General features: G+C 32.6%; 1 protein-coding gene across 1 annotated transcript in view; it reads right to left on the minus strand.

The window, feature by feature from the left end:
* Window positions 1-13523, minus strand: part of LOC130898905 (relaxin receptor 2-like) — a 72528-nt gene that overhangs the window by 5792 nt on the left and 53213 nt on the right. The window contains exons 11-16 of the mRNA XM_057808501.1: window positions 11784-11855; window positions 11656-11727; window positions 10561-10632; window positions 10389-10505; window positions 7609-7841; window positions 3193-3458 (exon numbers count right to left, since the gene is read on the minus strand). Coding sequence (XP_057664484.1) covers window positions 3193-3458; window positions 7609-7841; window positions 10389-10505; window positions 10561-10632; window positions 11656-11727; window positions 11784-11855 — 832 coding nt within the window. The remainder of the gene's footprint in view (window positions 1-3192; window positions 3459-7608; window positions 7842-10388; window positions 10506-10560; window positions 10633-11655; window positions 11728-11783; window positions 11856-13523) is intronic.

A 13523-nucleotide genomic window follows, 5' to 3' on the forward strand; every position in this document is an offset into this window, starting at 1 on the left:
CATAAAATAGACTATTTGTCACAAAAAGTTAATTCAGAAATAATTGTTTACTTTTACAAAACAAAATTGAAAAAATGTTTTCCTCACGATTTTTAAAATTTCTTATTTGTATAAAGCAAAAAAATATTGTTAGCTTAGGCTGAGGCCGCACTACGGTTTTTTTCAGCAAGTGGTTAATCGCTACAACCGCGAAACCGCTTGAAACGCACACACCACGATAAAAAACCGCGAAACGACCCGCAGTTTGAATATGGATTTCAAGGTAGCAGTATGTGTTGTTGCTCTGATAATAAGAAATAGAAAAAGAAGACGTCAACGCAAATTTCGAAAATATTGGATCCATCCACTTACTGGGCGTAGATTTGAGAAATGTTTCTTTCATAAGAAGTATCAAAGCTTAAGAGACCATCCTGATAAATTTTTTAATTACTATAGGATGTCAGTAGCCAGCTTCGATAAGATTTTACAAATTGTGCGTCCATACATCACCTTCAAGGATACAAAATTTCGCAAATGTATTTCACCAGAGGAGCGCCTGTCTGTTACGGTCTACCGAATACTGACCAAAAAACCGTCCGCGTTTACGCCAGTGCGTGCGCGTCAACCAAGTTTTTACTCGCGAGCATTTTGTAGCAAATCACGGTTTTAAAATCAGTCGCGGGAAAAAACCGCAGGTGCGGCCGCTTGTATTAGTTTTCTAGGGGCACAAATTCACGCGATTAAAAACCACAGCGGTTTAACCGTAGTGCGGTCTAGGCCTTAGACGTTACACCATTTTGTATATTCCAGAAGCTGTGGAAAGCGGAACAGTGTGGACTGAAGCATTGTCATAAAGCAAGTGCATACCTTAGTGAGTTCAAGTAATATGCCGCGTTCACGGTTGTATTCGATTCTTTAAAGTCAATCCAAAAAATACCCCTACCGTCCCAAAAATTTTCTAGCAGTTACTTTTTTTGGGGCTTTTCGTTACATTTGCTTTTTTTGTTATGGGAACTTATATAGCTATGGCTTGTCTGGATTTGAAAGTTTGCTCCCGTTCTAGATGTATCTTTTTAAAATAGACTAGTTTTATCAAAAATATATTTTTTAAACATTTTCTTTGAGGGCCGATATAAATAGAAAAAAAAAACATGTTCACTAGCATATGCATAGGGCGTAAAAAACAAAATTTTGATTTATTTGCCACGTGGGTGCGCTACAATTAGTATTTCAGGTAAACGAAAAGGTAGTCAGAGTACATAGTACTCGTGACAGATTCACTAAGAGTATTACCTAAAATTTAGTACCTAACCCACTACGTAAAGTTGTAAAGTCGAAAAATTGAAACCTAGAATTTCTTGGTTGGGTTGCCAAATCTTTTCAAAAGCGACAGAGAAGAATATTTTTTATTAGACAATGATAATAACATAAATTTAAATTGTATAGAAAACAACATTTTATATGAACGTACATAATTGAAACCCCAAATTGCATAATCTTCCTTTACGAGTTGTCTAATCTTCATGACAACCACGATCACGAGTTGGCACATTGTAACAGAAATCGAAATTTTATGTAGGGTATTAAAATTACGAACTGGCACACTCCCTGACAAGCGTATTTTATAATCACACAGCCTTTATTTTAAAAACAATTAACGTTACTCAGACTGATATAGGTGTTTATACTAGCATATATACAGTAATTGTAAACAAAAAAGTTTGGCTCTTATTGTCGATTTTAAAATAAATGTTGGCAATATATATATATAAAAATGAATTGCTGTTCGTTAGTCTCGCTAAAACTTGAGAACGGTTGGACGATTTGACTAATTTTGGTCTTGAACTATTTTTGTCCAGTGTCCAGAGAAGGTTTAAAAGATGAATGAATATGAAAATGCTCGGAATTAAAGAAAAACAACAATTTTGTTTTTCCTTGATGTTTTGTCACAAATAAAATTTTTGACCGCAACCATAATATTTGACATTGGACAACCAACTAATATGTCGATCTATTCTCAATGTCGATCGATACCTCAGACAAAGAGTGGCGATTACCGCTACATACGCGAGATCTTTCTTTACTTTGGTGATCCTTTGTGCTAGTGACATTTCAAGTTTTTTGCTCTTGTTTGCGAAGCAGTTATTCATCATCATAGACTCAAAAGAGGAACTTATTCAGCTTGTTTTACCAGATATAGCGCAAAAGTTCAACCATAATTGCAATATTGGCGGCAAAAAATAAACATGTCGAGGATCTTAATACGACCATTCAGAATTTTCTTCCGTGATAGTTGGTTTCCTTTAAATCAGTCGACACCATTATGAACCAGGATGACGTAGTTAACTATCCTACGGAGTTTTAAATTCACTGGAATTGCCTGGATTACCACCTCACAAGTGGGATCAGTAGTCATCATGCTGAGTAGCATTAATCAACCTCAACAATGCAATGGAACAAGACCGGCTATGAAAAAGGTGATGAATAACGACATTGAGACAACAATCATAAAGGAATTCCAAGATTCCAAGGAATTTACCATTAGATTTTGAACGTTTACAATTTCCGCTACGTCTGGCCTTTGCGATGACCATAAATAAATCGCAAGGGCAGTCGTTGGAAGTTTGGAGTTTCCCCGCATGGACAATTATTCGACACGTGCTAGAGTGTGGAAAGCTGTTATCTTTGTTTATCCAAAGACAAAAAAACAAAACAAAGAATATAGTTTATCAGAAAACTTTAAATTAATTAACAGACTGTATCATAACTATATGTGTCTGTCAATATCAAATTGAAGCCTTATAAATAGCCAGAAATTTCAGGAAAACTCCGTTTTGTAAGTGATCAACATCATGTGTAAATTTTTTATTTTAAGTTTAAAGTTTAAGTCTTTCATTTATCGATTAGTTTATTAGACTAGTTTATTATAAAAGCACCCTCTGTAATTTCTTCAACAATGCTAGTTTCTATTATGACTAGAATTGTTTTGTTTAACAATATAAAATCATCAATAAACTAAACGTAATTTATTCAACTGACGTATTGAAAGAATTTATTTTTATTTATTATACTTATTTATCGAGGCCAGAACATCTGTAAATGGAATCGAGTTTCATAAATTGGATATTGTCTGACTAACTGCATGAATTTTCACAGTGTAACTTCTATAGTTTATTCTATGAGGGTTGTTAGTTTATTTCTTTATATCATTACCATTGCATAAGGTTCGTGGATGTGTAAGGACAAACAAACTCCGTTGTTTCCATAAAATTCATCACCAAAGTATCCGTTCATAAAACCGCTAAGCGGGGCGAACGCGACGATCATAGCAAAGCTCCATAGCGTGAAAAGAGTTATAATTGCCATTCTTTTCGAATGTTGTTTCCTTAGCAACGGTTGTGTCACTGATACAAATCTGTCCCAAGTGACCAACGTCAGAATCAAAACTGATGACTCGCATGATAATGTGCTGAGGAAACCTGAAAATCAAGATTTTTTTATTTTAAATGAATTAGTTCAATTTATATTTATATCTTTATTCAATTTCTAGGTTGGTAGGCTTATTTTATACAGGATGTTTCTATATTCGACGGACAACCGTTACGGGATCTGATTGCTGGTATATAGGGTGTTCAAAATTTTAAATCAAAATAAAAAAATTGCCATAAATCAAGAACGCCTTTAACTTTTTTTTCAAATTTGGTGAGCAATATGCTCCTTAATAAAGTAATATTTTGACAAATTTTGAAAAAATTCAATCAGTGGCGCGCTGTTAGGGTTAATTGTCACTCTTATCCCCCTATTTTTTACGTCACTTAAGCAATGTTTTTAAAATTTGTTTTATATTGCCTGATTATTTTTAGTTAAAAAACTAATTATGGAGCTAAAATGAAAGGTGTAGAAATTGAGATTATGAATAATTTTTATTTCTTTTCAACTACTTATGCTTAATCATTATTCGATATTAAGTGAATAATTAATTCACTCGTAAATTACTTACGTACCTGCAGACATTTGTTTAGAGGCAAATTTCTACACCGTTCATTTTAGCTCCATAAAAGGTTATTAGTTTTTTAACTAAAGATAATTAGGCAATATAAAACAAATTAAAAAAAAAATTGCTAAAGTGGCGTAAAAAATAGGGGGATAAAAGTGACAACTAACCCTGACAGCGCGCCACTGGTTGACTTTTTCCAAAGTTTGTTTATGTCAAAATATTACTTTAATAAGAAGCATATTAGTCACCAAATTTGAAAAAAAAATATAGGCGTTCTTGATTTATGGCAAATTTTTTATTCCGATTGAATCATTTATTGAGATCTCTCTGGGGTAGAGCGTAGACTTGAAAGGAATAACCAGTCGACCTTCATATAGAATATTTAGACCCACATATCAGGTACACTACCTATAAAATGCGGGATGGTTGACCCATGTGATTCGCAGTTTTCCTTTAACCTTGTAAGCTCCTTCATAAGCCAATTGGTCACCACATCCCAAAAGCTCTGTTGTTCTATTGTATTTTATTTTCTTTTCATTCAATTCGCCAAAAAAAATCACTTTGCAAAGCGAACTGTTTCATCATTCCTAAAAGAAGCCAAATCCCATTAACAAATTCCCCTATTTCACCCAAAAAATCAATCACTTCTCGCTGGTTAACTCTGGTGTCAGTCATAATGACAAAATAACGAAGGTCTGGTTGAAACAAATCAATATAGTCATTTTCAAGTGAATACATTTACTCAAAGTTGAACGTTGATCGATTTCTGTTTGCTCTCAAAATACACGTTAACCTTGGACCAAATGTCCTTCACTCGTGAATTTTTTTTTCAGTTTTGTAATTACTTAGATCGAAGCTGCCTATTTTGAAGCATTAGTAAGCGTAATTCGTCCAATTTCACTTTCTCTTTTGTATTTGAGAACTTTTTTTATCCATATTTACTTTACAGCCAATCGATCCAAAAACTTAATTTGAAAACGTCACATAATATACACAGGTGATGGTTTTATTTTTAACAAGATAGTCGGTTAATAATATAATAATAATAATAATAATAATTTCCAAGAAACATACGTAATTTTCTATAAAAATCTGTGGTAATTATTTAGATTAGGTTGCATACTCCCGATTTCCTTGAAATTTTAGTGTTTTATACAGTTTTTTATGCTATTGGGCGCAGAAAACTTGATGTTGGAGAGGATTAGACGTGGGGGGAGGGCTGTTGAACATTTAGACTATATTTTAATACCCCTCCATCCCCAATCCTCTCCAACATTTATTATAATTGGCTACGACTAATGTAATGACACAAATAAATTTCTAACAATAATCATTTATTTACACGCACAAATAATCATCAATTTCTATCGGATACATTCGTGACATTTCTTCAATAAATTCTTCAATTCTATTTGAATATGAATAATGTCTTTTAAATAGAAATTCCCCAAAAATACTGACGATAACGAGATCTAGTTCTTCCATAACGTTGTATATTATCTTGAAAATCTCGCTAATATGTATTAAATTAATCAGCATAATTTTCTCTACAACGTACTAAAATTTCAAGGAAATCAGACGTTTGCAACCTAAACTAAATAATTACCAAATCTTCAAAATTTGGATTTTTTAGGTAATAAATTCTGTATGGTAACATTCACAAAATTCATTTAATTTGAAAACGTCTAGAAATTATTATAAACTATTCCGTTTTATTTGTGTTTTGTAAATTTGTGTGTAGAGACAATTTTTTTACGTCGTCTCCAGTCTGTCTATTGTTGATTCATACACGCCGGTATCTACACCAGACTATAGAGGGATTGTTTTTATACGAGCTTTTCATAAATGAGTCGAATACGTATTGCTAAGAGCGCAACCAATTAATTGAATCTTTATTAATGCATAGAAGACAGTCGCAGTATAATCAATTATGTCCTTTGGAAAGTAACCGTACTGTCAAAAGTCGTTTGAAGGAGCGACGAATATTTTTAAGAGATTTATTTTCAAGTTCATTCAAATTATTCGTTTGGAATTGAAATCATTTGTTTTTATGCTGCTCTGTTTACATTTTTTGAATTTAATTGATTGGTTTACGAATTTTTTGAAGAATTTTTCATAGTTTCTGTTATACAGTTATACGAAATACAAATATGGTATATTCAATTGACTTACCACAAAGTTTACGGATATAATTATGTGTTTTCACACCCAATACAACATCTAAGCTACAGCCCTTAGATCCAAGAATAATAAAAAACTTCAAATCCGCTTACAGAAAGAAAGTTGTTAGGAAACTGATAACAAATATAGAACAACAGTCAGCTCAATCTATTAATGTATAACATGCAATTAGAATGATTGAGAAGTGTATATATATATAAGGCTATACATTCTATTGGGAATGTATAGCCTTATAGCCTATTTTTTCGTCTACCAGGCAATCTTCTCTCGCTCGGTCTCCAAACTGTGATTTTCCTTGTATCCTGCCGTTTTCCATTCTTTTAATGTGTCCGTACCATTGTACTCTTTTTGCTGTAATTGTATATACTACATCCTAATTTTCTAATATAGATTCTTATCTTGTAGACACTTAATTTGGTTGTTCTGCAAAGTCTTTTTTTAGACGACGCCATCTGAAAGTTGTTCGTTCTGTATTCATTTATATACCGAAAGTTGCGTTTTGTGTGTTCCATGTAGTGAAAGTTGATAGTTTCGTACTGTAAAACACTTTCTGGACGCTCTGGAGTAGACAACTTCCTTAAATGTGACTCTAGCCACTTCAATGTTGACAGTTGACAGTTTCTATCAACATCTATAGCAGAGATATACATATTCCATCTGCATCCAATCCAATAAATATTAATAATTGTCCTGGAGGTACAACCAACATTACTTTTTGCAAATAATAATTAATAAATTAGTATTGACATTGCAAATATCATTAAGTACATTATATTCTTCAATAAATAAAATGTTTATAATTTTAAATTATTTGTTTTATTTCTATTTCTGTCATTTTTGTTGCTTATCATTGTTCCTAGGTCCTCAAAGTTCCTACTTCGAAGATGAGGTCATTTATATTCACTGTGTCTTGTTTACGAAATTCAGAAGTGTATCTAAAACTACAATATCAAATTGCTTCAAAAGCTGTGGATTTTCGATGCCACAAGAAGCTTCGGAAGAACCTCTTAAACCGGACATGAGTGTAGAGATTAATTTGAAGATTATGTGACATGTGATGAAGGTCTAGCTAATACTGGAACACTAACTGATGCTGAAATCATCGATATAGTTAATCAAAATATGGATGACGATGACGTTAATGAAAATGACATCGATCATACCGATCCAGCAAGTTTTGAACCACCAATAACAAATAAAGAAGCCAGAGCTGCAATCAACACACTACGAACTTTCGTTGAAAGATGTAATAAGTTGAAATATTATTTAAACTTGATTTTACAAATTGAAAAATATACTTAGAAATCGCGCCTTTTTGAGTCAAAATTTGAGTTAAGTCAAAAACTCGTTAGCTCGATTTTTTTAGCGTTTCCTTTGACATTCAAGTTATAGAGATTCATCTGTATATACATTTATAGGAAATACAAATTTGGTATACTCAATTGACTTACCACAAAGTTTACACATATAACTATGCCTCCAAATGTACTGGTAACTAAGATAAACACCCCGATAATGTTGATCTTCAGAAGCTATTATAAACAAGTAGATTCCCATCAATAAATCAGAAAGAGCCAGATTTCTGATGTAGAGGGAATGAATTACGTTAGTTGTTGGTGCAAATCGTCGACAGAGCAGAACAATGAGATTACCAGTGCATCCTATTGCTCCCATTAACCAAACACTGAAATTAATTAGTCTGAATCAGAGCAATTTTATTATTAAATAATATATTCACTGTTTTCATTTAAATTTCGTAATATAAATAATTTCCGAACGTTTTTAAAATTCGTTCACAATTTTTTCTAGGTATTTCACAAACTACAATGAAAAAGGGATAGAATCTATGGTATTTTTGAAAATGTATAAGAAAATCAAGCTCCGTTTCCATTAAATATTTTAGGGACTGTCACCGATCCTGCTAAAGGGTTGATGTAATTTAATTGATGTCTAGAAACTGTCCTTTTTGAGTTTTCTATGTAGGGTGATAGGGTAGACCATACAATTAACATCAACTAATAGGAATTTTCGATTTGCTTTCTTAAAATAATGTTTTTGTTGTAAGAGACAAAAATAGAAGCATTGAACAGGTTAATCGATTCTTTTGAAGTTATTAAAAAGAACCAAGGGAATAAAGAATCGTGGGTAGTCGTGCCAGATCGTTTTGACATTAGATGTGTCGCCACTTTCTCAGCCAAAAATAGCAGTCTCTTAAAATCTATGATATAAGATAATACAAATTCCAGGACTTGACGCAAAAATTCGGAAGTGAGTAGATGAAGTGAAAATAATGCTGTGATAAAAAAATCTCATACGACAACTCATTTCTGAGTTATAGGCCTTTAAAGTAGACAAATCAGAACTTATATTTACATAGATTCTCTAAATTATATATTCGAACATTATGAATTTTTATAGCGACAGCCTGTACAATCTGAAGATAGCAGAAATTAATTTTCCAATCGTTTTTACGAAAAAGTACTCGATAAAATTTATGGTTCAGGAGATTTGTAGATTGTTAGATCGTTGTTTATGCCAAGGAAACGGTTCGCCATAAAGAGACATTCTGAAGAAGATGATCATAAATTGTAATTATTTATTGAAAATATCTACAGGAAGTATTAAAATACAATGAAAGATTTCTAATTGAATTGCATACTGTCGAACATTGTGTTATATAAAGAAAAAATAGTTGTCGTTGATACGTTGAATTATGGTGACATTTTGCGCACTGGTGTTCGTATAGTTCGTTGTTGACCTAAAATATCATTTTATAAAAAAATAGTGGAAACTGGATTACTTAGTTATGTAAACAAACCTGTTTCCAGTAAGCATAGATCAACCTATAAGTATTTGCAATAAATAATTACGATGTATAATAATTTTCTTCAGAATGTCTCTTTATGGCGAACGGTTTCTCGGCATGTACAATCTAAAAATCTATATATCTCCTAATGCATAAATTTTATCGATTTAACAAGAACCTTTTCGTCATAAAATCGATTGACAGATTTATTTTTGCTAACTTTAGATTGTACAGTAAAAGTTACGGATTCTTAACCGTTGGCCATGAACCGCCCCTGTCCAGATAGTAGTGTAGAATTATTTATTCCTTCAAACATACGACATTGATATACGTAGTTCACTCAAGTACTTTAAAGGCCTATATCTCAGAAAAGATAGGTCGTGTGAGAAATTTTTTTATTTCACAGTATTATTTTCACCTCATCTACTCACTCTTGAATTTTTTGCGTCAAGTCTCGGGTCACCCTGTATATATATATATATATATATATATATATATATATATATATATATATATATACGATGGTAAATGAGGTGTATCGAAATAAAGGATTTGTACTATTCACCTCTGAAATAATTTCGAAAATCAATATAATATATTCTGCCGCTCTTAAGACGGGGAAAACAACTACTTTCCTGGCTAATGCCTAGAAGAATATTGATTTACAACCCTTCTGAAGAGCGTGATGTAAATCGATTTTTTTGTCGATATTAACATCCCCAATGGTTTGCAATTGCAAAGAGAGGGTGTAACTACTGACTAGTTTCGACATTATTACGTCTCATCAGAGCGGTTTAACACCCCTCGTTCGGTGTTGAGACCCGAGCAGAAGACAACGTCAAACAGCGTCGCATTTGGTACATGTAGTTAAACATTGTCCAAAAAACTCTATCTTCACTTTCAACTGCGAACCATTGGTCTGGTAGAAATTTAGCGTAGTTGCCGATAATAAAGATTTCGAAATAGAAATATTTCTATCAACGTCAATTTGAATTCTACGAGTTTAAAAATTTATACAAGCATTAGAACTATCCAAAAACACCGAAAATCTTAATGACAACAATAAGCAGTTGAGCATTTGTGAGGTTAGGATGAAAGATGACACAAAAATTGAAGAAAATGAAGCACGAAGCACCTAAGAAGGACAGTAAGAAATCAATGAGGACACAATAACGGACTAAACTAAGATCTTAATAACCAATCATATTAGAAATAAGTAATCGATTGGTGAAATTATGAAGAAGAAGCACTAAACATGTTAAATGTCAAGAGAATGTTTTGATTTTTGAATTGTCTTGAGTCATCTTGTGAAGTCACATTTTTATGATACTTTCGGTGAAAACTGTAAGTCTTATAATAATTGGTTTGGTTTGGTAGATTACAAATTATAAAAAATTTGTGTTCATAAGTAATTAAAATATTCACCAAGTTCGTAGAAGTGGGTTTGCCAACATGTGTTCTTGATTGGAGATACCATCACCTTTGGGGTAACAATTTCTGACGTGTTGCGCGGATGAACACATCTCAAAACGATCAAAATATCTATAAAATTTACACTATTTCAGAAGAAGTTTACTTGAAAGGTGTTGTTACTTACATGGTTTGTAAATGATGGCATTTTTCTAAAATTATTTTGTCCAAACATCTAAATTGGTTACCTTCTAAACGTCTGAAATATATTTAGTTTTAATTTGGATATTTATAATAAATCTTTTGTGATAAATGCGTAGAGTTCCATAATTAGTGTCGGTTATTCAATAAGTTTTGTAGATCTATACGAAAAATACAATTTTATGGTTCGAAAGAAATTGTACTATTCCATATGCTTTTCTTGAACTTCATTAACTCTTAATTCAATATTTTTCCTCGCTAAGTTTCGCCCAAAAGATGAATATTCGTACTGTAACTCATTGAGAAGGTGAGTTATTAGATTTAAAATAATGTTTTTCATGTTATTTCACTCAAATTTGTATATCAAGTTGATCCAAAATAGTCATACATCATGATTCCTGGAAACTTTGACGCTTTGAATTCGAAGTAGCAGGTTCATACCTCCCCTAAGCATCTTATTTTCACTAAGGATCAAGTTGGTAGACCCAAGTCTTATATAACATTATAAGAATATGCAAAAAATATTTTTTTTTGTCTAAAACGCTTCCAATGTTGATAAATTCGTTTACGAATGTTTTTTTGTTCCGGCTTTGGCGAATGCCGTACTTATTTTGCACAGACACTTTTATAAACAAAATAAGATGCTCAGAAATTCTACCAAACCTTTTTTGCTATGTTCGCTGCTGTTGATGCATTTCTAGACGTCTTTTGTATGGAGCGTCTTCAAGATTCATATATTCACTTATAAATGTAGTAACAAACCTTTCCAATATTTCAAATTAAAGATAGAGTCCTATTAAACGGTCAAAATTCGTCTGTGAAATTGTTTTGGTGCTACATCTTCCAAAATTGAGAATTTTCTTATTACACGACTTTCAAGTTTTACCATTGAACGACTGAGAATATGATTGATTGAGTTGATCGATTAATTCGACTAAGTATGTTACTATACAACTCACATTTTGAAGAAAATTGCTAATATCACCAAAATAATTAGAATCTTTAAATTGAAATAAAGGAAAATTCATTATCAACATAACATATAGGTTAGAGAATGCAACAAAAATTACATAATACTTACAGAGATTGCAGTTTCGGAATATCTACAAACACTTCCTTTTCCACGGTTCTGATGAAATTATTGTTGAGGGTTCTAAAAAATCGATTAATAACAATTGAATGTATATTAGAACAAGTAGAGACACTCACAGTGCTTCTAGTTCCGTTAAGTTTGTAAAAGTTCCATTTTTCAGTTCGCTTAAACGGTTATTTGATAGAAATCTATAAAAGAAAATCATCAGATTAATGATTAAAGCATATATCTAAATTTTATTCATCTATAACTATAACATAACACTAGTTTATGATGATGGTCTCAGAAGTACCTGTCCCAACAAAGAAAACATAAAAAATTTAGTAAGAAATATATTTATTTTCTCAACTTAATCTCTTTTTAGCTTCATACAATTTTTTCAGCAAGTTTAATAAGTTCCATACCCTTTTTATAATAAGAATAGTCAAGCTCTTCAAAATAGTTATTAACTGTCAACCTAACCTAACCTGTTCATTGTTGGAAAATGTTTGACTCCCGAGCCATTTTTTTTCATCTAAAGGGGCTAAATCTGGCGAATAAAGTGCATCAAGTAGCAATCAAAACATTAATTCCTTAATTTTAACTATTGCAATAACGGATGATTGAGGTAGTGCATCGTATTGATGAAACAACACTTTCTTCTTAGCGATATGCGACCGGTTTTGCTTGATTTCTTCGCTCAAACTTGCAATAAGTTCGCATAATACCCGTAGTTGATAGTTTTCCATTTTCCAAGTTAGTCAATGAAAATTATCCAAAACGCATATCAAGAAACCGACACCATGACCTTGTCTGCTGATAGAACGTGAAATGATGGACTCTGTGAAAAACTCGACAAAAACATCTTCACGACGCTGTTTTTGTTCCATTGTGGGTACCACTTTGTGGATTTTCTTCAATATTTCTGAAGTCATCACCTCATTTGGTCGACCACTGCGTTGCTGGTCTTCGCAGGTCGTACGGCCTCGTTTAAACTCTGCTACCCAATGTTTCACTGTTGATAACGAAGGAATAGTCTCACCCAAAGTAGAATCTAGTTCAGTTTTTATATTGGTTGGGGTACTCCAAATAAAAGTATTGTACCACATAATGATGACGAATTCACTGAATAAGTTCAATATTGATGGCTGCCAAACAAATATTAGATATAAGAATATGGTTAGGTTATATAATAATATCTTCTGGTTCAGTAAAGGATTGATCCAAATCAGGGCGCAGAAAAATCGATTCACTGAAATCAAATCTTTAGATGTTTGTATCTTGACGATCCACACTTTAGTACTAGACAAATATCCAGGGAACTTGATATTTCGCAAAGTGATAATAAATTTCACCCATACAAAGTAACGCTGGTTCAAGAGTTGTCAGATGACGGTTTTGATAGACGTGAAGAGTTTGCAGACCTAATGATGGGGATGCCACTTTTGTATTAATGGAAACGTAAATCGGCATAATTGTAGATACTGATCACGTAACAATCCTCGTTAGATGTGTTAATCCCACACCCAATATCCCGAAAAACTGAATGTATGGGATGGAATAATAAGCGACAAAATAATTGGTTCCTTTTTCATTAAGGGTAACTTAAATGGTCCGGCCTAGTTAGATCTATTGGAAAATAGTATAATACGAATGTGGATCTACTTCTAACATGACACAAACATTTAAAGATTTGTCTTGTTTAAGTTCCCGAGTCCTATTTATTGCACATTGACCGCATGACGGAAGAACGAATTGTGAAAATATCAAGGGACAAATCACCAGCAGGACAAAGAAGCATTGGAAGACTTAGGAAAAGATGGAGTGACAACCTCCCAGGTGACTGAGCAGAGGCAATGACGTGAAGAAAAACAGGC

Source organism: Diorhabda carinulata, chromosome 10, assembly GCF_026250575.1.
Source record: "Diorhabda carinulata isolate Delta chromosome 10, icDioCari1.1, whole genome shotgun sequence".
NCBI classification, from domain to species: domain Eukaryota; kingdom Metazoa; phylum Arthropoda; class Insecta; order Coleoptera; family Chrysomelidae; genus Diorhabda; species Diorhabda carinulata.